The sequence below is a fragment of the Thrips palmi genome, unplaced genomic scaffold (genome assembly GCF_012932325.1).
Source record: "Thrips palmi isolate BJ-2018 unplaced genomic scaffold, TpBJ-2018v1 HiC_scaffold_8, whole genome shotgun sequence".
NCBI lineage: Eukaryota > Metazoa > Arthropoda > Insecta > Thysanoptera > Thripidae > Thrips > Thrips palmi.
In genome coordinates this window covers 5655072-5677820 of record NW_023144635.1, presented here as the reverse complement: position 1 = coordinate 5677820, position 22749 = coordinate 5655072, and the positions used below count along the sequence as shown (strand labels likewise).

Genomic DNA, 22749 nt, shown 5'->3' with positions numbered 1-22749 from the left:
TCGCGCACTTCTGGCGCCGATTGCTCGTCTCCTTGAAGCCCAGTCTTTTTGAATTCCCACGCGCTGTTGCGTCAGCGGCCGAACGTATTTCATTTAGTGTTGCCGTGTTGGCGTGTTCCCGGATTGCAGCGGCTTATTTCCGCTTTCGGAACGCGCTTCACTTTCGTCCGGCCTCGGCCCATTACTCTGCCTCCCCGTCGGCGGCCTCGGCCTCGCCGTTCATCCGCCCGGTTCGCAGCGACATTATTTTCCCGCCGTTTTAACCCCCGCTTCGCAGCGCCTGCACTGCCCACACCGAACGCGGTGACGCCCGCGAGGAATAAACAGTGACGCAAAGTAAAACAAAAATAACTGCGGCACTGCTGGGCTGCTCTGTTGTATGCCCGAGCCATCAACCCGCCTCTAACTCACGGTAATTCATTGCTCCGGGGGCTCGGGGTGGAGCAGGGGGAGGGGGAGGCTTCGCGCGCCGCGCCAGCGCCAGCAGGCCTCTCTAATACTTTCATGTGAAACATGCTATCTAACTTATTGGGAGTCGGCCCATCCGCCCCGCTGATCCCCTCCCCCTCCCCCGCGTGCAGGTGGGCTTTGGCCGCCTACTTGGCGGCGCCGCGGCTCCTCCTCGGGCCGGACAGAATTTAAATTGGTATTATGACGACCAAACTTATTTCATCAGTTGGCCGATGAGCATTCCCCGGGCGCGCGCCGCGCGGTCGGCGGGGCGGACAGCGGCGCCCCATCACGAATGGACCCTCGTTGCTGGCAGCTGGCTGGGGCGTCGCGGGGCGTCGCGGGGCCCAAGGTTGAGAACCGCCGGGTCAGTCCAACTCTCACAGGCAAAGTGAGCTTGCTTCTCTCCATGGGTTTGCTTGAGCAGCGGCGACACTGATCAAGCCGGGCCGTCGGAGAATGGAAAGCTAGTCCCGCACTGCAGCCCTTGGCAGTGCCGAGCCCAAGGCCGCGCCGGTGCGCCCTCCACCCTCCACCCTCCCCCGGACCCTCCCCCCGGACCCTTCGCTGGGCCATTATGGCGCTGCCAAACTTATTTCATCTCATGTCAGCCCTTCTTCGCCCGGACGGCCATCAGCGCGGCGTTCGGGGCCTCCAGGCTTGCTTCCAGGCTTGCTTCTACGCAAACACGCCCAATGGACGCCCTGAAGAAACTGCACCGCGTCGATCCCGAAACGAGGCGGCCCGAGGCAGCCCTCCAACGGCACCGGGGACACGCGCGCACCGCATCGCCTAGCGCGTCTAGCGCCTTCTAGCACCGCACACTCCCCACGTGCCACAAGTGCCCCGCTGCGGTGCTGTGTTGCCGCGCACAACAATTGCACGGGCGGCGCGCCCGCCGCCACAATGTAGTTGTAGTACCCCTCCCCCTCCCCCCGGCCCTAGCGGTGCCATTGTGCGCGTCTCGCCGCCCTTGCCGTCCCGCTCGACATCAGCGGCCCCCATTTCTCCCCCAGCATCCCCCATTTCTCCCCGCATCCCTCCAGCCCTGCCGCCCTACCGCCATGCCGCCATGCACATCTGCTTCTTCCCTTTTCTTCGGCGCGTCGCACTGCTGATGGCGCGTGTCAACAGTTCCGCGCCTTTGTCGAACGGCGCAGCACTGCGGCGTGCCGTGGCTGTGCCGTGGCCGTGGCGTGGGTTCGAGCCCACCTGCCGGCGCGAATATTCATCTTGTCTGTCCGTGCCGTCGCCGTGCTGCGCGGGGCCACGCGATGCCGACTCCACTGGTAAACACGGGTCGGTGCGCCTCTTCCTCTTCTTCGCCTTTCCGGCGTCGCTGATCTCATTAAGACCGCCGTTCGGTCTTTCGGTGGTGGCGGTCCCTGTCTGCAATTACTGCGGTCCTCGGCCGAATCGCCGTCGCGCTGGAGCGAGCTGGCGCGCTCGGCGGCCGCCTTTTCAGCCGTTTAGAAGTCTCGGGGCGCCGCCAGGGCGCCGTCAGGCCAGCCGGGCCGGCCGGGCCTGCGCCTGCGGTTCGCGGTCGGCCCTGGTTCGCGCTGCCACTGCCGCCAGGCGGCGCCACGGCGTCCACCTGGGACTGGCGCGCTGGCGCGGCGAGCGGCGAGCTGGGCGGGCAGGTCCTCGAAATGGATCCCGGAATGCATTGCCCCCAGGACGCTAATCCGTAAATCCGTCCCCGCCGCCACCGCCACCGCCACGGCCCGGCGCGGCTCGTGTTCGCTCCCTCCGCGCCCCGTCCGCGTCCGCGTCCTTGGACTAATCAGTGCCGGGTCGGGTACAGGTGCGAGAGAGACGGAGCGACGGAAACGCGACTCTCGGAATCAGTCTGCAGGAAATCCATTCTCATCGCAGCGCCTCCCTTTCGGGGCTTTTCGGTCGCCACGGCTCGCCCACTGCACCCACCACGGCACCCCGCGCGCACATTGTTGTCCCGCTGACCTCGCCGTGCTGGCCGTGCTGACGCTGACCCGCACACGCGGCCCTTTTATAGTGCGGGGGCCTCGCCAGGCCTCGCCGTCCGCCCGCCGCACTGGCCGCCACTGTGGGCTGTCCGGGCTGTCCGGGCCCCATCATTACGTTTATGTTGCACGGCATCAACTTGCAACTACTTGCACTACTGCGGCCGCGCTGCCCCTCTGCCCCGCGGCCCCTCCGCCCCGCCCACCGAGACCTTTACAGCTCCAATTTTATGCACGCTGAAAGGACGGCACTTTGATAGTGTCCTTAGCAAGAACGGCGACTCCAGCACGGCGAAAAACAAAAGCGAATCGCGTCCCGCCGTTAAAGTGTGAAACGTGATGCACTACTTTCGTTCGAAATATTTTCCCAAATTATGAACTCCTCCAAGTCGTGTCAGGTGGTGGCGTTGGTGCCGGTGAAGTTGGGTGTCGCCTCGGCATCAATAACCACCACGCCACAAGGGGCGAAAAATTAATTATAAGTTTGGAGAGCTGCTCAGCGCGGCAATGAGCGCACGGCCTCCCCGCAGCTCCCCTCCCCCCCTCTCCCGCTGCACTCGCTGCCCCTCAATCGCTTTACGTTTTCGCAGTGGCGGCGCGGTCGGGCCGTCGAAATGAACCGGGGAGCCGTTCCGTCGCTCCGTCTCCCTCGCACCCACACGGGACGCCCTGCGAGTGCGACAGAGACGGGGCGACGGAATGGCTCCTCGGAATGAGCCGTCTGCCGCGCCGTGCGGCGCCGTGTCGCAGTAAATCAGCGCGGCGACACAACAGGACGCGCTGCGCTGCTGCGCTCGGTTCGTTCGCGTCGTCGTCGTCGTCGTCGTCCCGCCGACCGCCGGCTTCCAATAAACCGCGACCAGAGCCTACCGCCGCCTGGAGTAAACTTTCGTCGCCTGCCGCCCGCTGCCGCCGCGGCCACGCCCTGCAGCGCCGTCTCACCGTCTCGCCGCAAGAAATGCCGATTTCCCCGGTGCCTCAGCAGCCCGTCCAAGTTGGGGACGTCGCGGAGGAGGACGCCGATATTTAATAACCCGTTAACGAGGGCGCGGCGACGGCGGGGCCGTCGATTGCCTCTGTTCGTAACGACGCGATAAGCGGCTGCACCGTGTCCCCGTGTCGCGTCGCTGCAGCGCTGGCCCTGCAGTCCGGAGTGGCTGGCGCCGCGCCAAGCCTAACCACTGCGCCGTCGCCGTCCGCCTGGAGGCCTAGAAGAGCCTCGCCGCAAACACGCTGCGCGCCCAAGCCGCCAGAGAGATTCTCCAGCGAGATTCTCCAGCGGGGACTCCTCCGCGCCGCGCTGGAGACGCCTGCTATTGGTAGTGCCGCAGCTGCCGCCGCTGCGACCGCTGCCGCCGCGGAGACGCGCCTCCGAGACTTGGCAGCCGCCGATGCGCCCCGATAAAAAACGGAAGCGCCAACGAGCAGCCGCGGCGGCGGCTGGCCAATTTACGAGTCTGCCGGGCCGGGCCGGGCCGCGCGGCGAGAGTTACAAAATGAAGCGGGAGAAAGAAAGAGGGAGTAAAAAGCGACATGCGCTGCTTCATTCGATTTAAACGCTCCGTTTAGGAATTAAGTCGGGAGGGCAGTTTTGCCGCCAAGCCGTTCGCCGCGTCTTTCATTTGTCCAGCGGGGCGGGGCGGGGCTGTGGGGCCTCCGCGGCATTTGATTCCGAACAACCGCGAGGCCAATTTACTCCCCCTCCCCTCGCAGCCCCTCCCTCTATTTACATCCGTTTGAGACTCGATTGAGAGGAAGGAATCGGGGTGGAGCGAAAAGAGGGGGAGGGGGAGGGGGTTAGCGCCGGGTTCTGAAACCCACTTCGCCTGCACAGCCGCGCAGCGCAGCTCATGAGTGGAAAACTTTGTTCACGCGTCGCGAATTGAATTCAAAAGCACTACTCACCCATTTTGCCGGGAACGATGTCGAACTGCGTGGGCGAGTCGTGCACGAACACGGGCCGGCTGCACAGCTCCTGCAACAAACGAGGAAAAAGCGGAGGGGTGAGACGCAGGCCTCGCAAAACAAAACACGGACAAGACGAGGACCTGCGACAATTTGGACGCGTCGATAATGACTCGGAATTAAGCGGCCCGACCCCCCAAGACGCGCCGCGCGCCTCGCCGCGAGCGAGGCCCCCGACGGCACGGCCTCCGCCGACCCCAACGAGGTCCCCAGGGCCTCCACTGCCACCGCCATGCCGTCTCCGCGTGACAGGGATATTAATTTGTGGCTGTCGACGAAGATGAGTCCCGGGGGCGAACTTGGTCAGCGGCGCCAATCACAGTCGCCGAGGCCGTGGCGCGGCCCCTTTGTCCATGTCGTCCACCCTGCGGGCCTGTCCTCGGACCTCGGACGCGGTGCGTCACTTCTGAGTGCCGGAAGGAGAGGCTGACGTGGACGTGACACGACGGCGGCGGGGTGGAGCGGAGCGCCTGCGAGGTAGGCCACACATCGGGCCGCGCTGCAGCCGTGCGTGGCGGGGCGGCCTGCCCGCACTCCGCAGGCGCTCCCCGGCCCCGTCAAGAAGGGCCTTCCGCTCCGGGACGTCTTCCAGAGTGGGAGATAAAGCCCTCGCCTTGGCGGCGCAGTATCCCCGCGTCCCCGACGAGCGGCGGCGGCGTGACTGCACGCTGCACTGCAAATGTGCGCTCGCCCACGCGGAGCCACGCGGCGCCCATCAGCACGCAGGTGACCGTCGGCGCGAAGCACCTGAAGCCTCGCCTCGCCGAGCCGCACGGCACACAATGCCTGCTTTTAACAGGGCGGGGCGGGCACTGGGGGTCGCGCCCATTCGCTGCCCCCCCCCCCTCCCGCCAGCCCTGTCATGGCGTGGTCAGCGCGGCCGACACTTCCATTATCGAAATATGATACGGACGGGGTGGGCCGGTCCGCCGACTTGCCGAATGCGCGCGAGGCCTCCGTCCGACAGTCAGACAGACACACACACACACACAGTGCGGCCAACAGGTGGGGACAGACAAGCATTACCCCCGTGCGGCTCACCGAATACAATTAAATCACACAACGCTTTAAAATTGCGCGCCCGTTGATTGCGCCGCGTGCCGCGCCGCCAACGCCGGGCCGGGGGCAGGCGGGGGCAGGCCGCCGACGCCTCCGTCCTGGAGAGTGCCCCGGTCGTCCTCCAGCAGCAGCGCTGCAGCAGAGGCGCGGACAAATGGCGGGATGCGCGGCGCAGCGACGCAGTGTGGCAGCGATTTGTTTCATTTGCGCGTTTCGACACATCCTCCGCGGACAATGTCGCGCGCGGCGTGCGTCGCGGCGTGCGTCACGGCGGGCACCTGGCAGGGGCGTGCGTCGAGAGGAGTATGGTCGAACGGAGGAGGGTTTAGCGAGCCATTAATTCGCGGTGCGGTTGGTGGTGCTCCTGGAACAACGGTTTGGAGGTTGATAAACCCTTTTTGCCGTGCTGCTGGTCACTGCACTCTCGACTGCCGAACGCTGAGGCCGCCGCCGCTTGGCGCTCAGCCTCGGCCTCCCCGGCTCTTCTCTGCCCACGCGGCGACGGCTTCGCGGCTTCACGCGCTCCGCGGCCTCCACCCCGCCTCTTTAGGCCCAGCAGAAAAAAAAAGTGAGCACGAAAATAATGTAGCGCATCGGCAGAAGTGGCTCGACAAGTCGAGAGCCACCAGGCGCCCAGGCGCCCAGGAGAAGCGCCCGCCAAAAGCCAAGTGAAACTGCCCCACTTGCCTCCTTCTACCTTTTACCTGCCCAATCACCTGCTGCAGCGACAAGTTCTCTAGCCGGGGTCCCTTGGAGGGTGATGCAACGCGTGGCACCCCTCGGCCACCGCCAACGACCCAAACAGTATTCTCGCCAGCTCCAGCCCGCTCCAGCCCGCTCCAGCCCGCTCCAGCCCGCTCCAGCCCGCTCTAGCCCGCTCCAGCCCGCTCCAGCCCGCTCCAGCCCGCTCCAGCCCGCTCCAGCCCGCTCCAGCCCGCTCCAGCCGCGCTGAGCATTCAAAGTGTCGTCACGGTCAGCGGTCACAAAGCAGACCTTACCTCACTGCACCGCGGCACGGCTCGGCGCGACCGCAGACGGCCGGGCAGGCCGAGCAGGCGGACAGCAGGGGTGGCTGGTGTTACGCACAGTGCTGCAGGTGAGCCATAAAACGTAAAACCCGGGTCGACCGTCCGCCTAGTCCCGCCCCTGCCGCGTCCCGGCGGCCGTCGTCGTCCCGCGAGGCCACATTTTTATTATCATTACGGAGTGGCTTGGCACGCCTGGGGGCCGAACGCGCTGTCTGTCTCTCTCGCACTCCGTCGAGCCGCCCCACGGGTGCGAGAGAGACAGAGCGACGTCCTAGCCAATAACTCCCCGATCCGTGTTCGGCCTTTCCGTCCGCGGTCCGCGGGTCGCGGTGTAGCGGCGTCGCAGCACGCCGACGACGTCTCACTCCGCCGCCAAAGCGTCGTCGCTCTGTCTCCCTCGCACTCGTGGGCCTGCTCGTCGGCTCGGCGGAGTGCGAGAGAGACAGAACGCCGTGCGGCTCGGCCGCAACGCGGTGCAGCGGAGGAAAAAACGGCAGCGCGTTGCTGGGCTGCTGGCCTGAGCCGCACCATTTCCAGAGACCAGCCGGAATTATCCTATTTCCTTTTGAAAACATCTTTTTCTGAGACTCCTTGAAATGCGGCGCGGTGCAGCCTGCCGCCGGCGGCTCTGGACTCTCTCGCCTTAACTCACTGCCGCTTTTCCGTTGCGTTAGTAGCGGCCGTCCCGGTCGCTTCTCACGATGCGTGTGTGTGTGCGTTGTTGATCGGTCCAGCCAGGAGCTGCAGGGTGCTGGCTGGGTCCTGCAGTCCTACAGTGCCGCATCTGCAGCCGCGCAACAAGCCATTAGTCCGCCGGCTCCTCTACACTTTCTCGGCACTGTCCGGCCGGGGCGGCTCGATCCCGGCCCTGGCCGCCCACAAGAGGTGCTGCATCGTCATCCGCAGCTTCCGCGGCGCGGCGCGGCGTGACTCCCCGGCCGGGTATTTAAGACGCGGGGCCGCGGGTCACGGAAGGCGAAAGCTGGACAAACCTCGCAACTTTCCTGGCCGGACGGCCTGGCCTGGCGGCCTGGCCACTGCGGCGCGGCCACCACGGCAGCCAAAGTGGTCCCCGATTACTGGCCGGCTAGGGTCTTACGGAACTGTTCGACTGGGGAAGTCTCCGACTCAGTAGGGGGTAAGGTAGACTTCGTGCATCACAGCAACACCATATAGGGAATGAAGGGGTCGTCAATAAGCAGCGTGAATGACCAATCAGAGACAATGTCTCTCCCACCCTTTCAGTGGTCACATCAGCTGATGAAGTATACTTCAAAACTCGATATTCTGATCGATATAAGAAAAGCTCTAGTTAAATTTTCATCCCATGAAGTACTAGCGGCTACTTGGAAAATAAATAAATAAATAAATGGAACATTGTTTCCAAAGTAGAAGCGGACACATTCTTTTAGCGTTATTCAATGAGATGGCCATTGCACATTTGCAATGGACTTTTATTAAAACATGTCAACAAAAAAATGTTATTTTGATCTACAAAATTTACTTGCTCTGTGACCTTTGAACGAACTCTCCAGTATCAAAATAAAAGTTAAATAGTGAATGATAGAAATGGTAGCAGCTTCCTCAGATAGATTATTCCACCTTACCAGAGGTAACATTTCTAGGATTGTAGCAAGGAAATGACAAACAAATTGTGTAGAATTTTTGTAACTTTATTGACATTAGAATGTGCTGAGTACATTTTTAGATTCGCGGAAGCATAAAAAAGGCAATATCGGTAAGAGGGGAGAAGAGTTCGAGTGTGTCTCAAATCTCAATGTCTTCTCGTTCATACAGCAGGACACTACGCTAGCGCGCCTGCGGAGGAGACGATAGGCAACCCGGTGAGCGGGCCTGTCACAAGGTTGCATACCCTCCGCATGACAGGGGCGCTGGCTCGAAAGCCGCCTATAGAGTGCGCTGCAATCGCACCATGACCAACCTGAGTGCTGAACCGGCGCCGCCAAATTCCGCAGACTTCAATGTTTGCGCTTGTGGCAACCAGTTAACACCCCCTTGAACTTGTGAGGCTCGACCACAATTGATCCTTTGACATTTCGTCCTAGGTGTGATAAGAGGAAGGTTGGAGAGGGTCAGAACAAACGGTGATAGTACTGCATGCTAAAGCTAAGAGACCCGGCCATGGCCAATCGCATAAGATATTTAATCTATCTTCCATCCTATCCCTCAAAAGTCACTCAGTGATCAGAGTAACAAAACTACCCCATGAATGTAAAAGGTGTATAGGTCATATTAGGAACAAAATAGTCAAGTCTTCCTGCATTCCCTCAACAATGATCATGCTAGCAACAGCACTGCTAGCAAAAAACCAACACAAATATAATACCTTTATTTTAACAAAACACACACACAGACATAAATTACTGATTTGTACCGAACAGGCAAAATGTAATTTTTCCCAACTAATATAGTACTGATCTTTACTTGGATGCTTCTTCTGAGGCTTGTTGCAGGTTTTGGAAAGTGCATGATTTTCTATCTCTCTCTAGCTGCACTGCTGTCCGCTGTCCTACCACCAATGCTGCGCAATACATCTGTCAGTGGCAGATTTGCATGCTTGCTTGACGCTCCTTTATCGCCAATGACCAGTGTGCTCTAAGTGCTTACGTGCTTCCATGCTGCTGTATCCCTAGTGGAAATAAGTAAATTAATAAAACAGAAAAAAGCAAGCACCCTATGAGTTGAATTTATCCATCCTATTCGCTCAATTTCATTAACAAAATTCATCACAAACTCTTACCTTTAATAGTCAAAGCAAAGAGGAAACCATCAACATATTCATCGATGCTGTTAGGAACTCCACAGACCTTTAGTGGTTCAGGTCAGCACAACCGGAGATGCTTTAATCAGAACTCGGCATGTGTAGTTTAAGCTATCCCTGAAGCAAAAGAAAACAAACTTTAGAGGCAAGTCCTTTATTACAAGCAAAGACACTTTCTCAGAGGCTTTCAAGATGAGAAATCAAGGCCCATTGCCAGAAAATGAAAAGCAAATTTCCAATCTTTGAAAATTGACAAGAATTAAAAAAAAACCTCTAAATTCACAATAATTTTTAATTAAGAACATGGAGTGCGCAAGAGTGGCTGTTTCACAGCATGACAATTCATAAATTTTTAACAGCAACTGGTTAAAAAAAAATCTACTTCACTGAACAATTAGGTCATTAGAGCTGTTATCAGAGACAAGGCATCTCTTTTCGAAATAGCTGAAGATGTTACATTAGATTAAACTCTGAAGATAATAAGACAAAGATACGAAAAGGAACCAACTGTGCTTAGACAATAGCTCCGCAGAATCTGGACGCAACACTTCCTCTCTTTAGATTGATAGTTACAAGTAGATTCTTACCACATAAGAGACCTGAACATGGCTGAATCTTTAAAATATTATCACAATGCAAAATACACTACCCATCAGCACTCACATTAAAACTTAAATGTTATTCATAATGTATTCCAGACTCACCAGCTAGAGAGAATGAGTACAACAGGCAACAGGCTGATTTGGAGGCTAAAAAAAGATCACACATTGGAAATTCTGTAGCCTTCTTAATCACAAGATAGTTTGCACCAGAAACTTCTTGCAACTTTTAACTACAGCTGAGGACCCTTTTCAGGCATTTGGGAGAAGAAAAAAGAATAATAAAAAAGACACAGTCGATCAACCGTCTTTTCTTCAAGAGAAATAGAAATCACTCAAAATCGTATACAACTTGAAGTCACGAGCCTGAAATAAATAACAAAGGAAAAGAAGCCACATCAGTCAGGCGATCCAAAGGATACAGTAGTAGGAGTGAAAGGAAAACAAATACTCACACCATTGCAGACGAAAGGAAGCATAGAGTAACCTTGTTCATGTGTGAGGCCTTTGAGCCTCTGGCCAGAATACAATCAGCCGTTTCTCCTTTCAGGGAAACCAAAGTCATTTAAAATTGCAGACAACTTCAGGACACGTGCCTAAAATAGCAAATAAAATTTAATCCAATTAAATTTAACAACTAGAATGCAATCACTTTCAATCAGTTTGAGTAGCAACAAACTAACAGGAAAACTTAGTTTGTAGCCTTGAAGTTAAGTTGGAAAGACTACATTACCTATAAAAGCAAGATCTAAGTGTTGCCAAAATATTTCACTCCTTGAGCAAAAGGGTTTCACTCTGGTAATGTAGTGGGCCCAGTACAGAAGCAGTATTCTTCCAGTCTTGGATATGCAAAACAGAACAAAAACAAAAAAAACAAGGAAAATAAGTATTAATACCTTGAGTAAACGCTAGTCAAACCATAATACAGCAAACACATTTGTACAAGTAACAGTGGGACACCAGTTGGCTGAGCTCAAAGGCCCTTTATAAGCAATTGACTTTATTTCAAATACTGGTAAGTTTGAGCGCAGCCAAAAATAATGAAAAGAGGCTTTATAAACAAAAACTCTATTGCCAATGACCAGTGTGTGCAACTATCACCGCATCAAATCAGCATTGAAGTTAAAAAATTGTGTAGTAGATTCCAGCACAAGGCAACTATGAAGCATGAATGAAAAATTACAAGGGAATCCAAGACATGCCACACTAGGGCTAAAAAACTGCAAAAAGCTCAATTTTTAAAAAAAAAAATTAGAGAAAAATGATTAATTTTAAATCTATTAGCATGTTTGTCGGACGCTTCAACGTTGTGGCCTACTTTCACCGCTTGAAATTGGAGTTCCAGATTCAAAGCATTGCCAGCAGCTTCAAAGAACCTGGTACAACACCATGCCTGCCTTACAGCAGACCCAAAAGCGACTGGTTCTAATTCGCTTCCAACAGAGCTTCCTTCTAAGTGGTCTAGTAAAAAAGAAACAAATCTCGCAACTTCCTAAACAAACTGAGCAGAAACCATACCTGAACAGCAATATTCCCTCAATGCACACTGCTTCCCCTCTATTACAAATTTACAGTTTTGAATGTTTTCATCTGGGCTTAAGAACCTTATATGAATCTCACACAAACAGAAAGCACAACAGCACTGGGAAATCTTACATTGCTATGACATTTGAGGGTGGAAGCGTAAACACCAACAAAATTGCAGTGGGGAGTACTCACCTGACTGTGGCCAGAATTCAATCAACAGTCATTTTTTCCAAGAGAAATGCAGGTTATTCAAGATCGCAGACAACTTCAAGTCACGAGCCTGAAATAAAAACAGAAAAGAAGCCAAATCAGTTAGGGGATCCCAAGGTTACAGTAGAGGGGCTGAAAGGAAAACAAATACCCACACCATAGCAGACGAAGGGAAGCATGGAGTAGTACCCTTGTTGACATGTGAAGCCTTAGAGCCTCTGGACAGAATACAACTAGCTGCCTCTCCTTTCAAGGGAACTCCAGTCATCCAAGATTGCGGACAACTTGAAGTCACGAGTACATCTGAGTTAGTGTGTGTAGTGGTGATCGAACAAGAAAACCACACATGTGGCCTGCAAGTTAAAGAAAAGGTTAAATGACTAAGGCATGAATGAAATATTCAACCCTGCAGATAGCCTGCCAGTTAAGGCAGACATTTGCCAGGACTTCTTGTCAAATTTATTACATATGATATCACTTGACCCAGGAAGCGAAAGAAGGGGATAACTCTATTTTAAGCATTTTTCAGGCGAAACAAAAAACTGTTAGCAGGGAAAACCAAAACTAAACAAAGGAATGTTATAGATGATAACAAGATCAAGGAGCGTAACTTAAATTTCAGGACATCAGGAGTGTCAGGTCACTGTGTATGGGATTTCTGTGACTTTATCACTTAGATAATAAAATGGAAAGCAGAGTCATCTCAACTTATATTTCCGAAACAAAGTGGATTTTGGAGACAAGTCAAGTGAAACTGTAGTCAGCAGAGAGTGTTGGTTTCTCTAGTGCACTCATTGGACTTGGCTCTTTTTTACGTTTAAGTTCTTAAAATAAAGGGGGTTTAGTTGACTTGATTCTATTTGAAATCGGTATATAAAAACACACGTTGAGTTATCTCCTATGAACAATATGATCAGCGGAGTCATGTGGACTTTGGTGGAGTTGTTTCCATTTACCGCTACATTGAGAGGGTAAAAGGGGTCAAGCTGAGTTATATCTTTTTTCAAAGTGGATATTTTTCTTAACTGCTAGGAATTTAGTCAAATAATTTGGTGCAATGATGCAAACCATTTCAAGGCACAATAATAGAATAAAAACTCAATTTGGAGACAAGTTGAATTATTACGCTTCCTGGATCAATAATTTATGCATTCAAAACCACACCCAGTAGATAGCCCGCCAACCAAGGCAAGCATTTACCAGGATACTTTTTCTAATTTACAACATGCCCCATTAATCAAACAAACCTACAAAAATTTTCCGAGGTATTATGCGGTTTAATATTTAAAGAGAAGTCTCATCAATTCACAGTGATGAAAGGATGAACAAGAAAGATATTATGCCAGTCTAGCCTTGCAACCACACCTGGTTTGAATTCACATCCGAGAGCGCCTTCCTCCAACTGGTTTCTCCAGTGCACACTCCAGTCAGGAACGACTTCAGGTAGAGAAGATTTAATAATAATACCTTGCAACTCCACCATAATAATTGATATCACTTAAGGTAGATCCTGGCGTCAAAGAACTTTGAGAAACAAAGTGAAGAGGACCTTACTTCACTAAAAATCACAAAAAGCAACCTCCTGCATTACAATTTCTTGAAGGTATGAAAACCTTTGTTTTCAATATCTGCAAAAAAAATGCAAGAACTTTATAACAGACGCAATAAAATTATGAATGGAATAAAAAACTTCTAACATTTTAATTTGTCAAAATTATCTGAAAAACTTACCCATGACTACATAATTGTGTTACTTCTTGCAGAAGGGTGCTTTTAAATCTGAAGTTTAATAAACTGCAAAAGTTTACTCAAAATAAATCCAGTGTTCATGAACCTGAAAAAAGAAACAAGGTGTAAATAACAAAGTACTGTCAAGCAACAAAATAGAGATCAAGAAACCATTTAAGCATAACAATGATTTAAAATCTAAAGGTGCTCTTACAATGAACTCATGAAACTTCTCGCTAATTTGTATAATCTTGTAAGTGTTCCATTGGTGAGACCTGGTTGGCCAAACGGTTGCTTCTTGTGGACAAAATGTGATGCAGTCTTGTAGAGAACAATATCGCACATGCCCTAATAGTAGTTTTGTCCTTTTATTGCCACACTCATGATTATATAGCAAAAGTGAAATTTTTGAATTCAATACTTTGAATAAGGCAATTTTATTTTTGCTACATAATCATGAGTACGGTAATAAGAAGACTAAAACTAGTATTAGGGCATATGCGATATTGTTCTTGACAAGACTGTTTCACATTTTAACCACAGAGATCAACCGTTTGGCCAACCAGGTCTCACCAATGGAACACTTACAAGATTATACTAACTAAGCGAGAAGTGGAAAGCTGGTGAGCAATGAGTTTCATGAGTTCATTGTAGGAGCACCCTAACCCACCTTTGAACCTGGAGAAAAGGCGGAATCCAAGGGGTGCCTTTATTTTTCAGTATTACAGCAAAAGGTTTCATTCTGGTTATGAAGTGCAGCCACCACAGTATTCTTCTTAGCTTGGAAATGCAAAAAAAAAAAAAAAACAGGAACATTAGTAACAGGAAAAAAAATAATTTGAAATCTCTATATTTAGGTCATAAAACTGCAAACATATACATAAAAAAGTGAACAAAGGGTCCGAAAAATTTAACAGAAGTCAATTTTTCAAAGAGCATTTGTAAACATGGGAAAGACGAATTAAATAAACTAACATACTTCAGATGAGTAAAGTATCAGCTGTTGGCATCAATAATTGACACAACAACACATAAAGCTACAAAAGATGGGAGGGCACAAATATTAACACAATAAAGGTTATGAAATCTACTGCATTGTTGGTCACCTTCCAATAAATGGCAGAATTTCAGCCCCACCAAGAGGAGATTCCAGAATTCCTGCCTTTAAGCTGACCCAAAGACCTCTGCTCCTAATACGCTAGTAACAGAGCATTCCTCTGGAATGTCATTAAAATGATACAAACTCATTCACTTGAGTTAAAAACACAGTAATTCTACCAACTTTCAGGTCCCATATGTCACAACACAGCCACCAACCCACCTCACCCACCCACCCATACCGTATTATAAAGAAAATCTAGCAACTTTTGGGTTCCTTCTTCCTAGAATTAAAAACCCACTGAACTGTTGAGAAATTTGAGACAGACTTCCAGATTCACAGCCATGCCAGCAACCTCATAGAACCTGACACAACCAAAATCAGGCCTGCGGAATAGCTGGCCAGAAGGCGCCTGGTTCCAATCTGTTTCTAACACAGCGTTTCTCTGGGAGGTCTATAAAAGGATACAAACTGCATCGCATTTGTAAAAAACACACAAAATATACCATCTTCCAGGTCTCATATTTCCTCACTCACCCACCCACCCATTCCGCCCTTATTTTCCCACAATTAAAAACCCACTGAACTGTTGAGAAATTTGAGACAGACTTCCAGATTCACAGCCATCGCAGTACAAGCTTCTCTGAGTCATAAAAGATACAAACTCACTGTAAAACACAATTACCACTCAGGTCCATATTCCACCCCCCCTCACCCACCACCCATCCGCCCTTTTTTTTCCAAATTAAAAACCACTGAACTGTTGAGAAATTTGAGACAGACTCCAGATTCACAGCCATGCCAGCAACCTCATAGAACCTGACACAACCAAAATCAGGCCTGCGGAATAGCTGGCCGAAGGCGCTGGTTAATCGTTCTAACACAGCTTCCTGGAGGTCTTAAAGGATACAAACTGCATCGCATTTTAAAACACCAAAATATACATCTTCCAGGTTATATTCCTCACCCCACCTCCGCCTTATTTCCAATTAAACCCATGAACTGTTGAGAAATTGAGACAGACTTCCAGATTCACAGCCATGCCAGCAACCTCATAGAACTGACACAACCAATCAGGCCTGCGGAATAGCTGGCCAGAAGGCGCCTGGTTCCAATCTGTTTCTAACACAGCGTTCTCTGGGAGTCTATAAAAGGATACAAACTGCATCGCATTTGTAAAAACACACAAAATATACCATCTTCCAGGTCTCATATTTCCTCACTCACCCACCACCATTCCGCCCTTATTTTCCCACAATTAAAACCCACTGAACTGTTGAGAAATTTGAGACAGACTTCCAGTTCACAGCCATGCCAGCAACCTCATAGAACCTGACACAACCAAAATCAGGCCTGCGGAATAGCTGGCCGAAGGCGCCTGTTCCAATCTGTTTCTAACACAGCTTTCTCTGGGAGGTCTATAAAAGGATACAAACTGCATCGCATTTGTAAAAAAACACAAAATATACCATCTTCCAGGTCTCATATTTCCTCACTCACCCACCCCCCATTCCGCCTTATTTTCCACAATTAAAAACCCACTGAACTGTTGAGAAATTAGACAGACTTCCAATTCACAGCCATGCCAGCAACCTCATAGAACCTGACACAACCAATCAGGCCTGCGGAATAGCTGGCCGAAGGGCCTGGTTATCGTTCTAACACAGCTTCCTTGGAGTCATAAAAGGATAAAAACTCCAACGCATAGTTGCAAACACAGAAATTAGCACTTTTGGTTCCTTCTTCCTAACTTAAAAACCCACTGAACTGTTGAGAAATTTGAGACAGACTTCCAGATTCACAGCCATGCCAGCAACCTCATAGAACCTGACACAACCAAAATCAGGCCTGCGGAATAGCTGGCCAGAAGGCGCCTGGTTCCAATCTGTTTCTAACACAGCGTTTCTCTGGGAGGTCTATAAAAGGATACAAACTGCATCGCATTTGTAAAAAACACACAAAATATACCATCTTCCAGGTCTCATATTTCCTCACTCACCCACCCACCCATTCCGCCCTTATTTTCCCACAATTAAAAACCCACTGAACTGTTGAGAAATTTAAGACAGACTTCCACATTCACAGCCATGCCAGCAACCTCATAGAACCTGACACAACCAACATCAGGCCTGCGGAATAGCTGGCCTGAAGGCGCCTGGTTTTAATCAGCTTCTAACACAGCATTCCTATGGAAGTTCAGTAAAAGGATAAAAACTCCAACGCATGAGTTGCAAACACAGAAAATGTAGCAACTTTTCGGTTCCTTCTTCCTAGACTTAAAAACCCACTGAACTATTGAGAAATTTGAGACAGACTTCCAGATTCACAGCCATGCCAGCAACCTCATAGAACCTGACACAACCAACATCAGGCCTGCGGAATAGCTGGCCTGAAGGCGCCTGGTTCCAATCTGTTTCTAACACAGCGTTTCTCTGGGAGGTCTATAAAAGGATACAAACTGTAACACATGAGTTAAAAACCATAAAACCGACTACACACAACTCCCATCTGCCTAAGGTATAACTGCGACTAGTCTCCTGATGATCGGAAAACGTACTTAGGAGACGTGTAGGCTCCATGCAAAGGCATTGCTTGAAACTCCCTAACTGGCACCCACTATATGGAGCAGAAAATTCATTTTAGCAATAAATGGAGATGGGAAACGGAGCCAAGAGACATAATATTGGGAAGTTTGTTCAGTTGCTTTTCAAGATAGTCAGGTAACCTTTCCATCAATCTGAACTTCATCACTCCCAACCAACAGTAATTTGGTTTTGAAGATGCCAAATTCCTTGCCCAGTCATTAAAGGTACGTTTCCACAGGCATACAACATAAATAAAAGTTAAATAAAAGGTGTAAAAAGACACTTACACTGTCACATGGAGATAACCCAGTGAATCTCACTCGCTAGGGACGTCGTTTTCAAAATGGCCGCACATCCGCAGACGTCACTCTGCGCGGCACATTTGAACATACGCATGGAGCGGACTTCCGGAGACTTGGTTCAGATGCTGGTAACCATCAACTGAAAAGAAACCATAATATAGTAGTTTAATAATGTCATGAGAAGATTTGTGGAAGCTAAGATAAAACATTGATTTAACGAGGCATTATCAAGGAAAATAAAAAGAAAGGCAGAGCAGTGGATAAAGTGAGCTTGGGGACTAGGAGAGAGGGAAGTGGAAAGGACGAGAGGGGAAAGAGGGGAGGGGGGGGGGGGGCCTTGGACCAGCTTGCAATTTATCAGTCCCTTTCTGTCAGCCGCCCGCTGAACACTGTGAGCTGTGAGAGTTGATATGTTTTCCCGCCATGCCGTGGGGCAGCGGGTGGGCTCCGCGTGTTATTTTTTGAATGGATTTAAGTTTTATAAGAATAAAGAAAAAAATGGGAAGGTTTATTATAATTGTTCTCAAAAGTTCAAGGGGTGCAAGGCTACGGCCTCATCCGAGGTAAACAACAGTAACTTGGTGCCTGTGGAGGAGAGTCACAACCATTCTACCGATTCAAAACAGGAAGAGGCCAAGGAACTCATTAAAACCATAGTTGATGATTGTATCGCCAGCCCAAGGCAAACGATTCATGCTGTTTTCAACAAGCACATGGCAAAGTAAGTCCCTTCCCACAGCCTGTAAGTATGAGGACCGAACGTGTGATACTCTTCTGAGCACATTTCCAGCAGTGAAATGAATTAAGTATGATTAGAATCACGGTTAAAATTTAAGTTCTTGATGCACGAGAGGCATCTCATAGACTCAGTCTTATCAACTGAGTTTGCATACAACACCACTTCTCCTTCGGAAATGCCCCCATTTACCTAAATATATATCTTCTAGCATACTGTCCAAACTGAAACACAGCCAGTATAAAAACTTGTTTGCCCCCCCTGGCACATTTGGGACACCGTAGAAGGTTCCATTAGCAGCAAATGTATCCCCTCAGTTTCAGATGGTGAGCATTTGGCTTGAACCAAATATTAGGGATGTTTCTGCTGCAGTGCTGCATGAACCTCTGTACCAAAGTTTCTTTCATACATTTCTTTCCGCTGGCTCCTTATCTCTGTGGCAGATGCCAATGTGCCAGCAGACTCATACAGTCCACATGTAGTTTCTAAGGAACATGCCTCCTCACTGAATTGCTGTACCCTCTTGAACCGGATTTGTTTTACTTCATTGTTCATTTTCCTTGCAGGATCGATGATGGAGAATTGATACAACTGGTCACAGTAAAAAAAGTAAGAGACCAGTTAAGGTACAAAATGGCACGACCACCCCGTCCGGATTCTCTCTATCATGCTGCAAGGTTGCTGGAGGAGAATGGAAGATGGGGTAAGAACTTTGGGTTTCATGTTATTTCAGAAATTGATTGCATTAAATTTCTTATGTAGGACAGTTAAGATTGTGAATTCAAAAACTGGTGTCTCTTTTGTTTTTTCTAGGTCGGACTTCACTGGATGAAGAAGAACTTTACAGAGGGTCATGTGGGACAGCAGCAGATACTTCATTGATTTTTGCTTCCAACAGAATGCTGTCCATTTGCAATTCCGGCGACACATTTGCTGCTGACGGAACTTTTTACAGTGTCCCAAATGTGCCAGGGGGCAAGCAAATTTTCATCCTGGCTGTGTTCCAGTTTGGGCAGGTATGCAAGAGAAATTTACTGCTACTCAAGAGAGAGACAGAGATTACATTTTCTAAGCTCTTTTACACACAACCATCCTTTTCGACAGGTTTGGCCTCTGGCGCTTATCATTATGGGATCTAAAAGCCAAGTAGCGTACCAAGCAGTCATGGAGAAATTGAGGGACCTTGGTATCAAGCCAAAAAAAATGATTACAGACTGGGAGCCAGCCCAACGGAATGCTTGGAGAAAGATTTTCAAAGCAATTGATATTTGGGGCTGCATATGGCATTTCCAGAGGGTAAGTGGTCGTGTATGAAAGAGGAGCTACAAACACTGAGTCTATGAATTTCCAATGTCCTGAGCTCCATAGTCGGATAACACTGTTAGAGCCAGTTTCAGAGATGTTTGAGCCTAAGTTAGGAAGCGCATTGCGTTATCAGGCTCATATTCTAATCCTTCCAGGCTATGGAAGATGTCTTGATCAATTTTTGTCTTGTAGGGCTTCTTATACATAGTGCTCAAGGCCCCCTCTCCAGGCACTCTATAATTTCTTACTCTGTTCCAACTCCTCCAATATTCAGCCTCAAGATCTCTCAGTAGTTCTGTAAATTAGAAATTTGATAACAGTTTGCAATAACTTACAAATAGGATTCATTTGCTTGCAATATCTGCTCTTTTATTTACTTACGAACGAAGTCCCAAAAGGGCGGATGAGCACTTTTGAAGAAGGAGTTCAGTCTGCGGTTGATAATTTCCAGACCACTTGTGCACGTTATATTCCTACCAAATACTGAGTGCTCTTCTAGAGTGGTTCTTAAAATCCATTGCCTTGTGGAATAGGCAAGTGCTTTTTGAAGCTTCTTGACGCCTCCCATTTTGAGTTTCCTTGTAGCATGTTGCTTAATCTTGTCAAAGCCTAGTTTGAAAAGTTTATGGGGAAGGCTTGGTATCAATGCAAGGAGCCTCATTATATATCGTTCTTACTAACTGGAAACCTTGGTAACTATTTTTATGTAAATTAATTTGTATGTTTCAGGCACTTTACAGAAAGGCAAACAAATCAGGATTGGCCCAGTTGTTGAAGCCAGGAGCCCCGATTTCTGAGGAAAGGTATATAATGAGGCTTCTTGCGTTGATCCCAAGGTTGCCACATAAGCTTATAAAATTGGGCTTCAATAAGGTTAAAAAACATGCTTCAAGGAAGGTGAAAATGGGAGGCCTGAAGAAACTGCAGAGAATGTTTGCTTACTTCACGAGGCAGTGGATACTAAAAACAACACCTGAAGAGCTTTCTGTGTTTGGTAGAAGTATTACTTGCACGAGTGGACTAGAAAGCATAAACAGAAGGCTAAATTCATTTTTCAAAAATGCTCACCCGCCCTTTTGGGACTTTGTTCGTAAGTAAATTAAAGAGCAGATATTGCAAGTAAATGTATCCTATTTGTAAGTGATTGCAAACTGTTAGCAAATTTCTAATTTACAGAACTACTGAGAGATCTTGAGGCCGAGTATTGGAGGAACTGGAACCGAGTGCGCAATTATGGAGTACCAGGCGAAGGGGCCGTCAGCGCAATGTACAAAAAGCCTTATAAAACCAAAATTGACCAGGATATCCTCCATAGTCTTAAAGCACTAGAAGATGAGCCTGACAATGTTATGAGATTTTTAACTCTGGCTCAGACATCCTTAAGACCTGCTATGACCGTGTTGTCGGATTATGGAGATCAGGACATACCCTTTGAAAAGCTGTAAGCTTCATTTTGAACATTCAAATCTCCCAACAGGGTGCTTCGCTTCGCTGAGGAAAATAGGTACATGGTGCTTTTTTATTTTGTTTGTAGACCTTGTGAAGAACAACTCAGTAATGATGTTGGAGATAAGAAAAGAAGAGGAGATAAGAAGAGGACAGCAGAAAGCTACCAAGAAGAATCTCCGATTCAACACAAGAGACGTAGAGTAATGCGACTGGTGTCAGAAAGTGAGCCAGAGGAAGGTAAAAGCAATCAAATACTCCAAATTTCATGTTATTAACGCCAGAAATTTTGTTAACAGAATTATTATATAATTGTATATATTAATATATAATAATACAATGTTGCATGCCTACAGTACATACCTCCCCTCGAAAGTAGTTGTCACGACTAATGACTAATCTTGTCAGCAGGAACTGGAGATGATGACAGTCATGGTAACGCCACTGATCGACAACAGGACAGCAGTACTGGAGAAGATGCTGGGACAGCTAAGGTGAATCTGCAAACAGATAATTATGGTAAGTTACACCAAGTTACAAGTTTTAAACAATGCCCATTATTGTTACAGAAATTTTGTATTTGATTTTCATTGATAGTAAAAATTAGGCATCTGTCATATCTATAATACTGACTGTTATCATATTCAGTGAACACTCACTCACATTATCAAAACCTTGTTTCAACAGAGCCACCGTGGTCGCCACCACCAACTTGGGTACCACTGAATACCCCACCCAGCGGAAGTAGCAACAGACAATCTATTCCACTCGAGACAACTCCTCTACGTTAGTAAAATCAGTTAGCCAGAAAATTTAACTATCAGTTATAACCTACCTGTATTCACACTGTTATTCCTCTCCCCAGGTAATGAGAAAGAGCACCAGGACCCACAGCAAGGCAATTCACAGAGAGTAGATGAAGAAGTTGCTGATGAGGATGATGAACAGCAGCACTGGTCTGAAACACCCAACCAAATTGGTAAGATACAAGTTACAACATTTTTAGACTAGGGAAATTCTGAATCCATTTTAAGTTTATTGACTAGGGCACTTATTATTATTTAGATTGCAACCCCCCCCCCCCCAATTGGACTTTGTATTTGATTTTCATTGATAGTAAAAATTAGGCATCCGTCATATCTATAATACTGACTGTTATCATATTCAGTGAACACTCACTCACATTATCAAAACCTTGTTTCAACAGAGCCACCGTGGTCGCCACCACCAACTTGGGTACCACTGAATACCCCACCCAGCGGAAGTAGCAACAGACAATCTATTCCACTCGAGACAACTCCTCTACGTTAGTAAAATCAGTTAGCCAGAAAATTTAACTATCAGTTATAACCTACCTGTATTCACACTGTTATTCCTCTCCCCAGGTAATGAGAAAGAGCACCAGGACCCACAGCAAGGCAATTCACAGAGAGTAGATGAAGAAGTTGCTGATGAGGATGATAAACAGCAGCACTGGTCTGAAACACCCAACCAAATTGGTAAGATACAAGTTACAACATTTTTAGATTAGGGAAATTCTGAATCCATTTTAAGTTTATTGACTAGGGCACTTATTATTATTTAGATTGCACCCCCCCCCAATTGGACTTCGAAATGAATAACAGTCCAAGCTCAAGTTATACTCCTCCAGGTAAGCACGGTAAACATTGTGAATTATTAACTATTCATAGTGTAACCAATGTCATTATTGCATTTTAAAAACAGAAGCCTACATATCATTATCAATTTGTGTCATATTTGCAGGATTTCCAGACTATAGATATTCACCTGCTACCCCAAGGACTCCATGTTCCTGGGCAACTGATGATCTAGAGGACAGGCTATATGAAAGTACGTACAACTTAAAATAACTCTAATCAAACATACTTTGCTTGTTTCACTGTACACGTTCATCCCATCACTTAACAAATATAATTCTTGCAGTG

The 22749-nt window shown here is 48.6% G+C and overlaps 2 protein-coding genes and 1 long non-coding RNA gene across 6 annotated transcripts in view; 1 reads left to right on the top strand and 2 right to left on the bottom strand.

Moving 5' to 3' along the window:
• LOC117653079 (calpain-C) overlaps positions 1-22749 on the bottom strand; it is a 71728-nt gene that overhangs the window by 17371 nt on the left and 31608 nt on the right. For both annotated transcript variants that reach the window (XM_034398447.1, XM_034398448.1), the window contains one exon: positions 4338-4407. In XM_034398447.1, coding sequence (XP_034254338.1) covers positions 4338-4407 — 70 coding nt within the window. The remainder of the gene's footprint in view (positions 1-4337; positions 4408-22749) is intronic.
• Positions 8142-22743, bottom strand: LOC117653086. 2 transcript variants are annotated; one of them, XR_004588206.1, is made up of 15 exons: positions 22592-22743; positions 22159-22281; positions 21639-21761; positions 21167-21303; positions 17302-17455; positions 14001-14110; positions 13334-13436; positions 12968-13230; positions 11758-11955; positions 11585-11672; positions 10599-10704; positions 10323-10461; positions 9971-10231; positions 9246-9383; positions 8142-9134 (listed from the first exon to the last, which is right to left on the bottom strand). It is a non-coding gene; the product is annotated as an uncharacterized LOC117653086 (long non-coding RNA). The 2 variants fall into 2 exon arrangements; XR_004588207.1 differs by having other exon boundaries at positions 13070-13230.
• Positions 17632-21028, top strand: LOC117653084. Of its 2 annotated transcripts, XM_034398457.1 has the most exons (5): positions 17632-18037; positions 18619-18755; positions 18866-19068; positions 19157-19348; positions 20892-21028. In XM_034398457.1, the coding sequence occupies exons 1-5, from the start codon at positions 17727-17729 to the stop codon at positions 20898-20900; spliced, it is 852 nt and encodes a 283-aa protein (XP_034254348.1). In that variant the 5' UTR covers positions 17632-17726; the 3' UTR covers positions 20901-21028. The 2 variants fall into 2 exon arrangements, with proteins under 2 accessions (XP_034254348.1, XP_034254347.1); XM_034398456.1 differs by lacking the exon at positions 20892-21028 and having other exon boundaries at positions 19157-19430.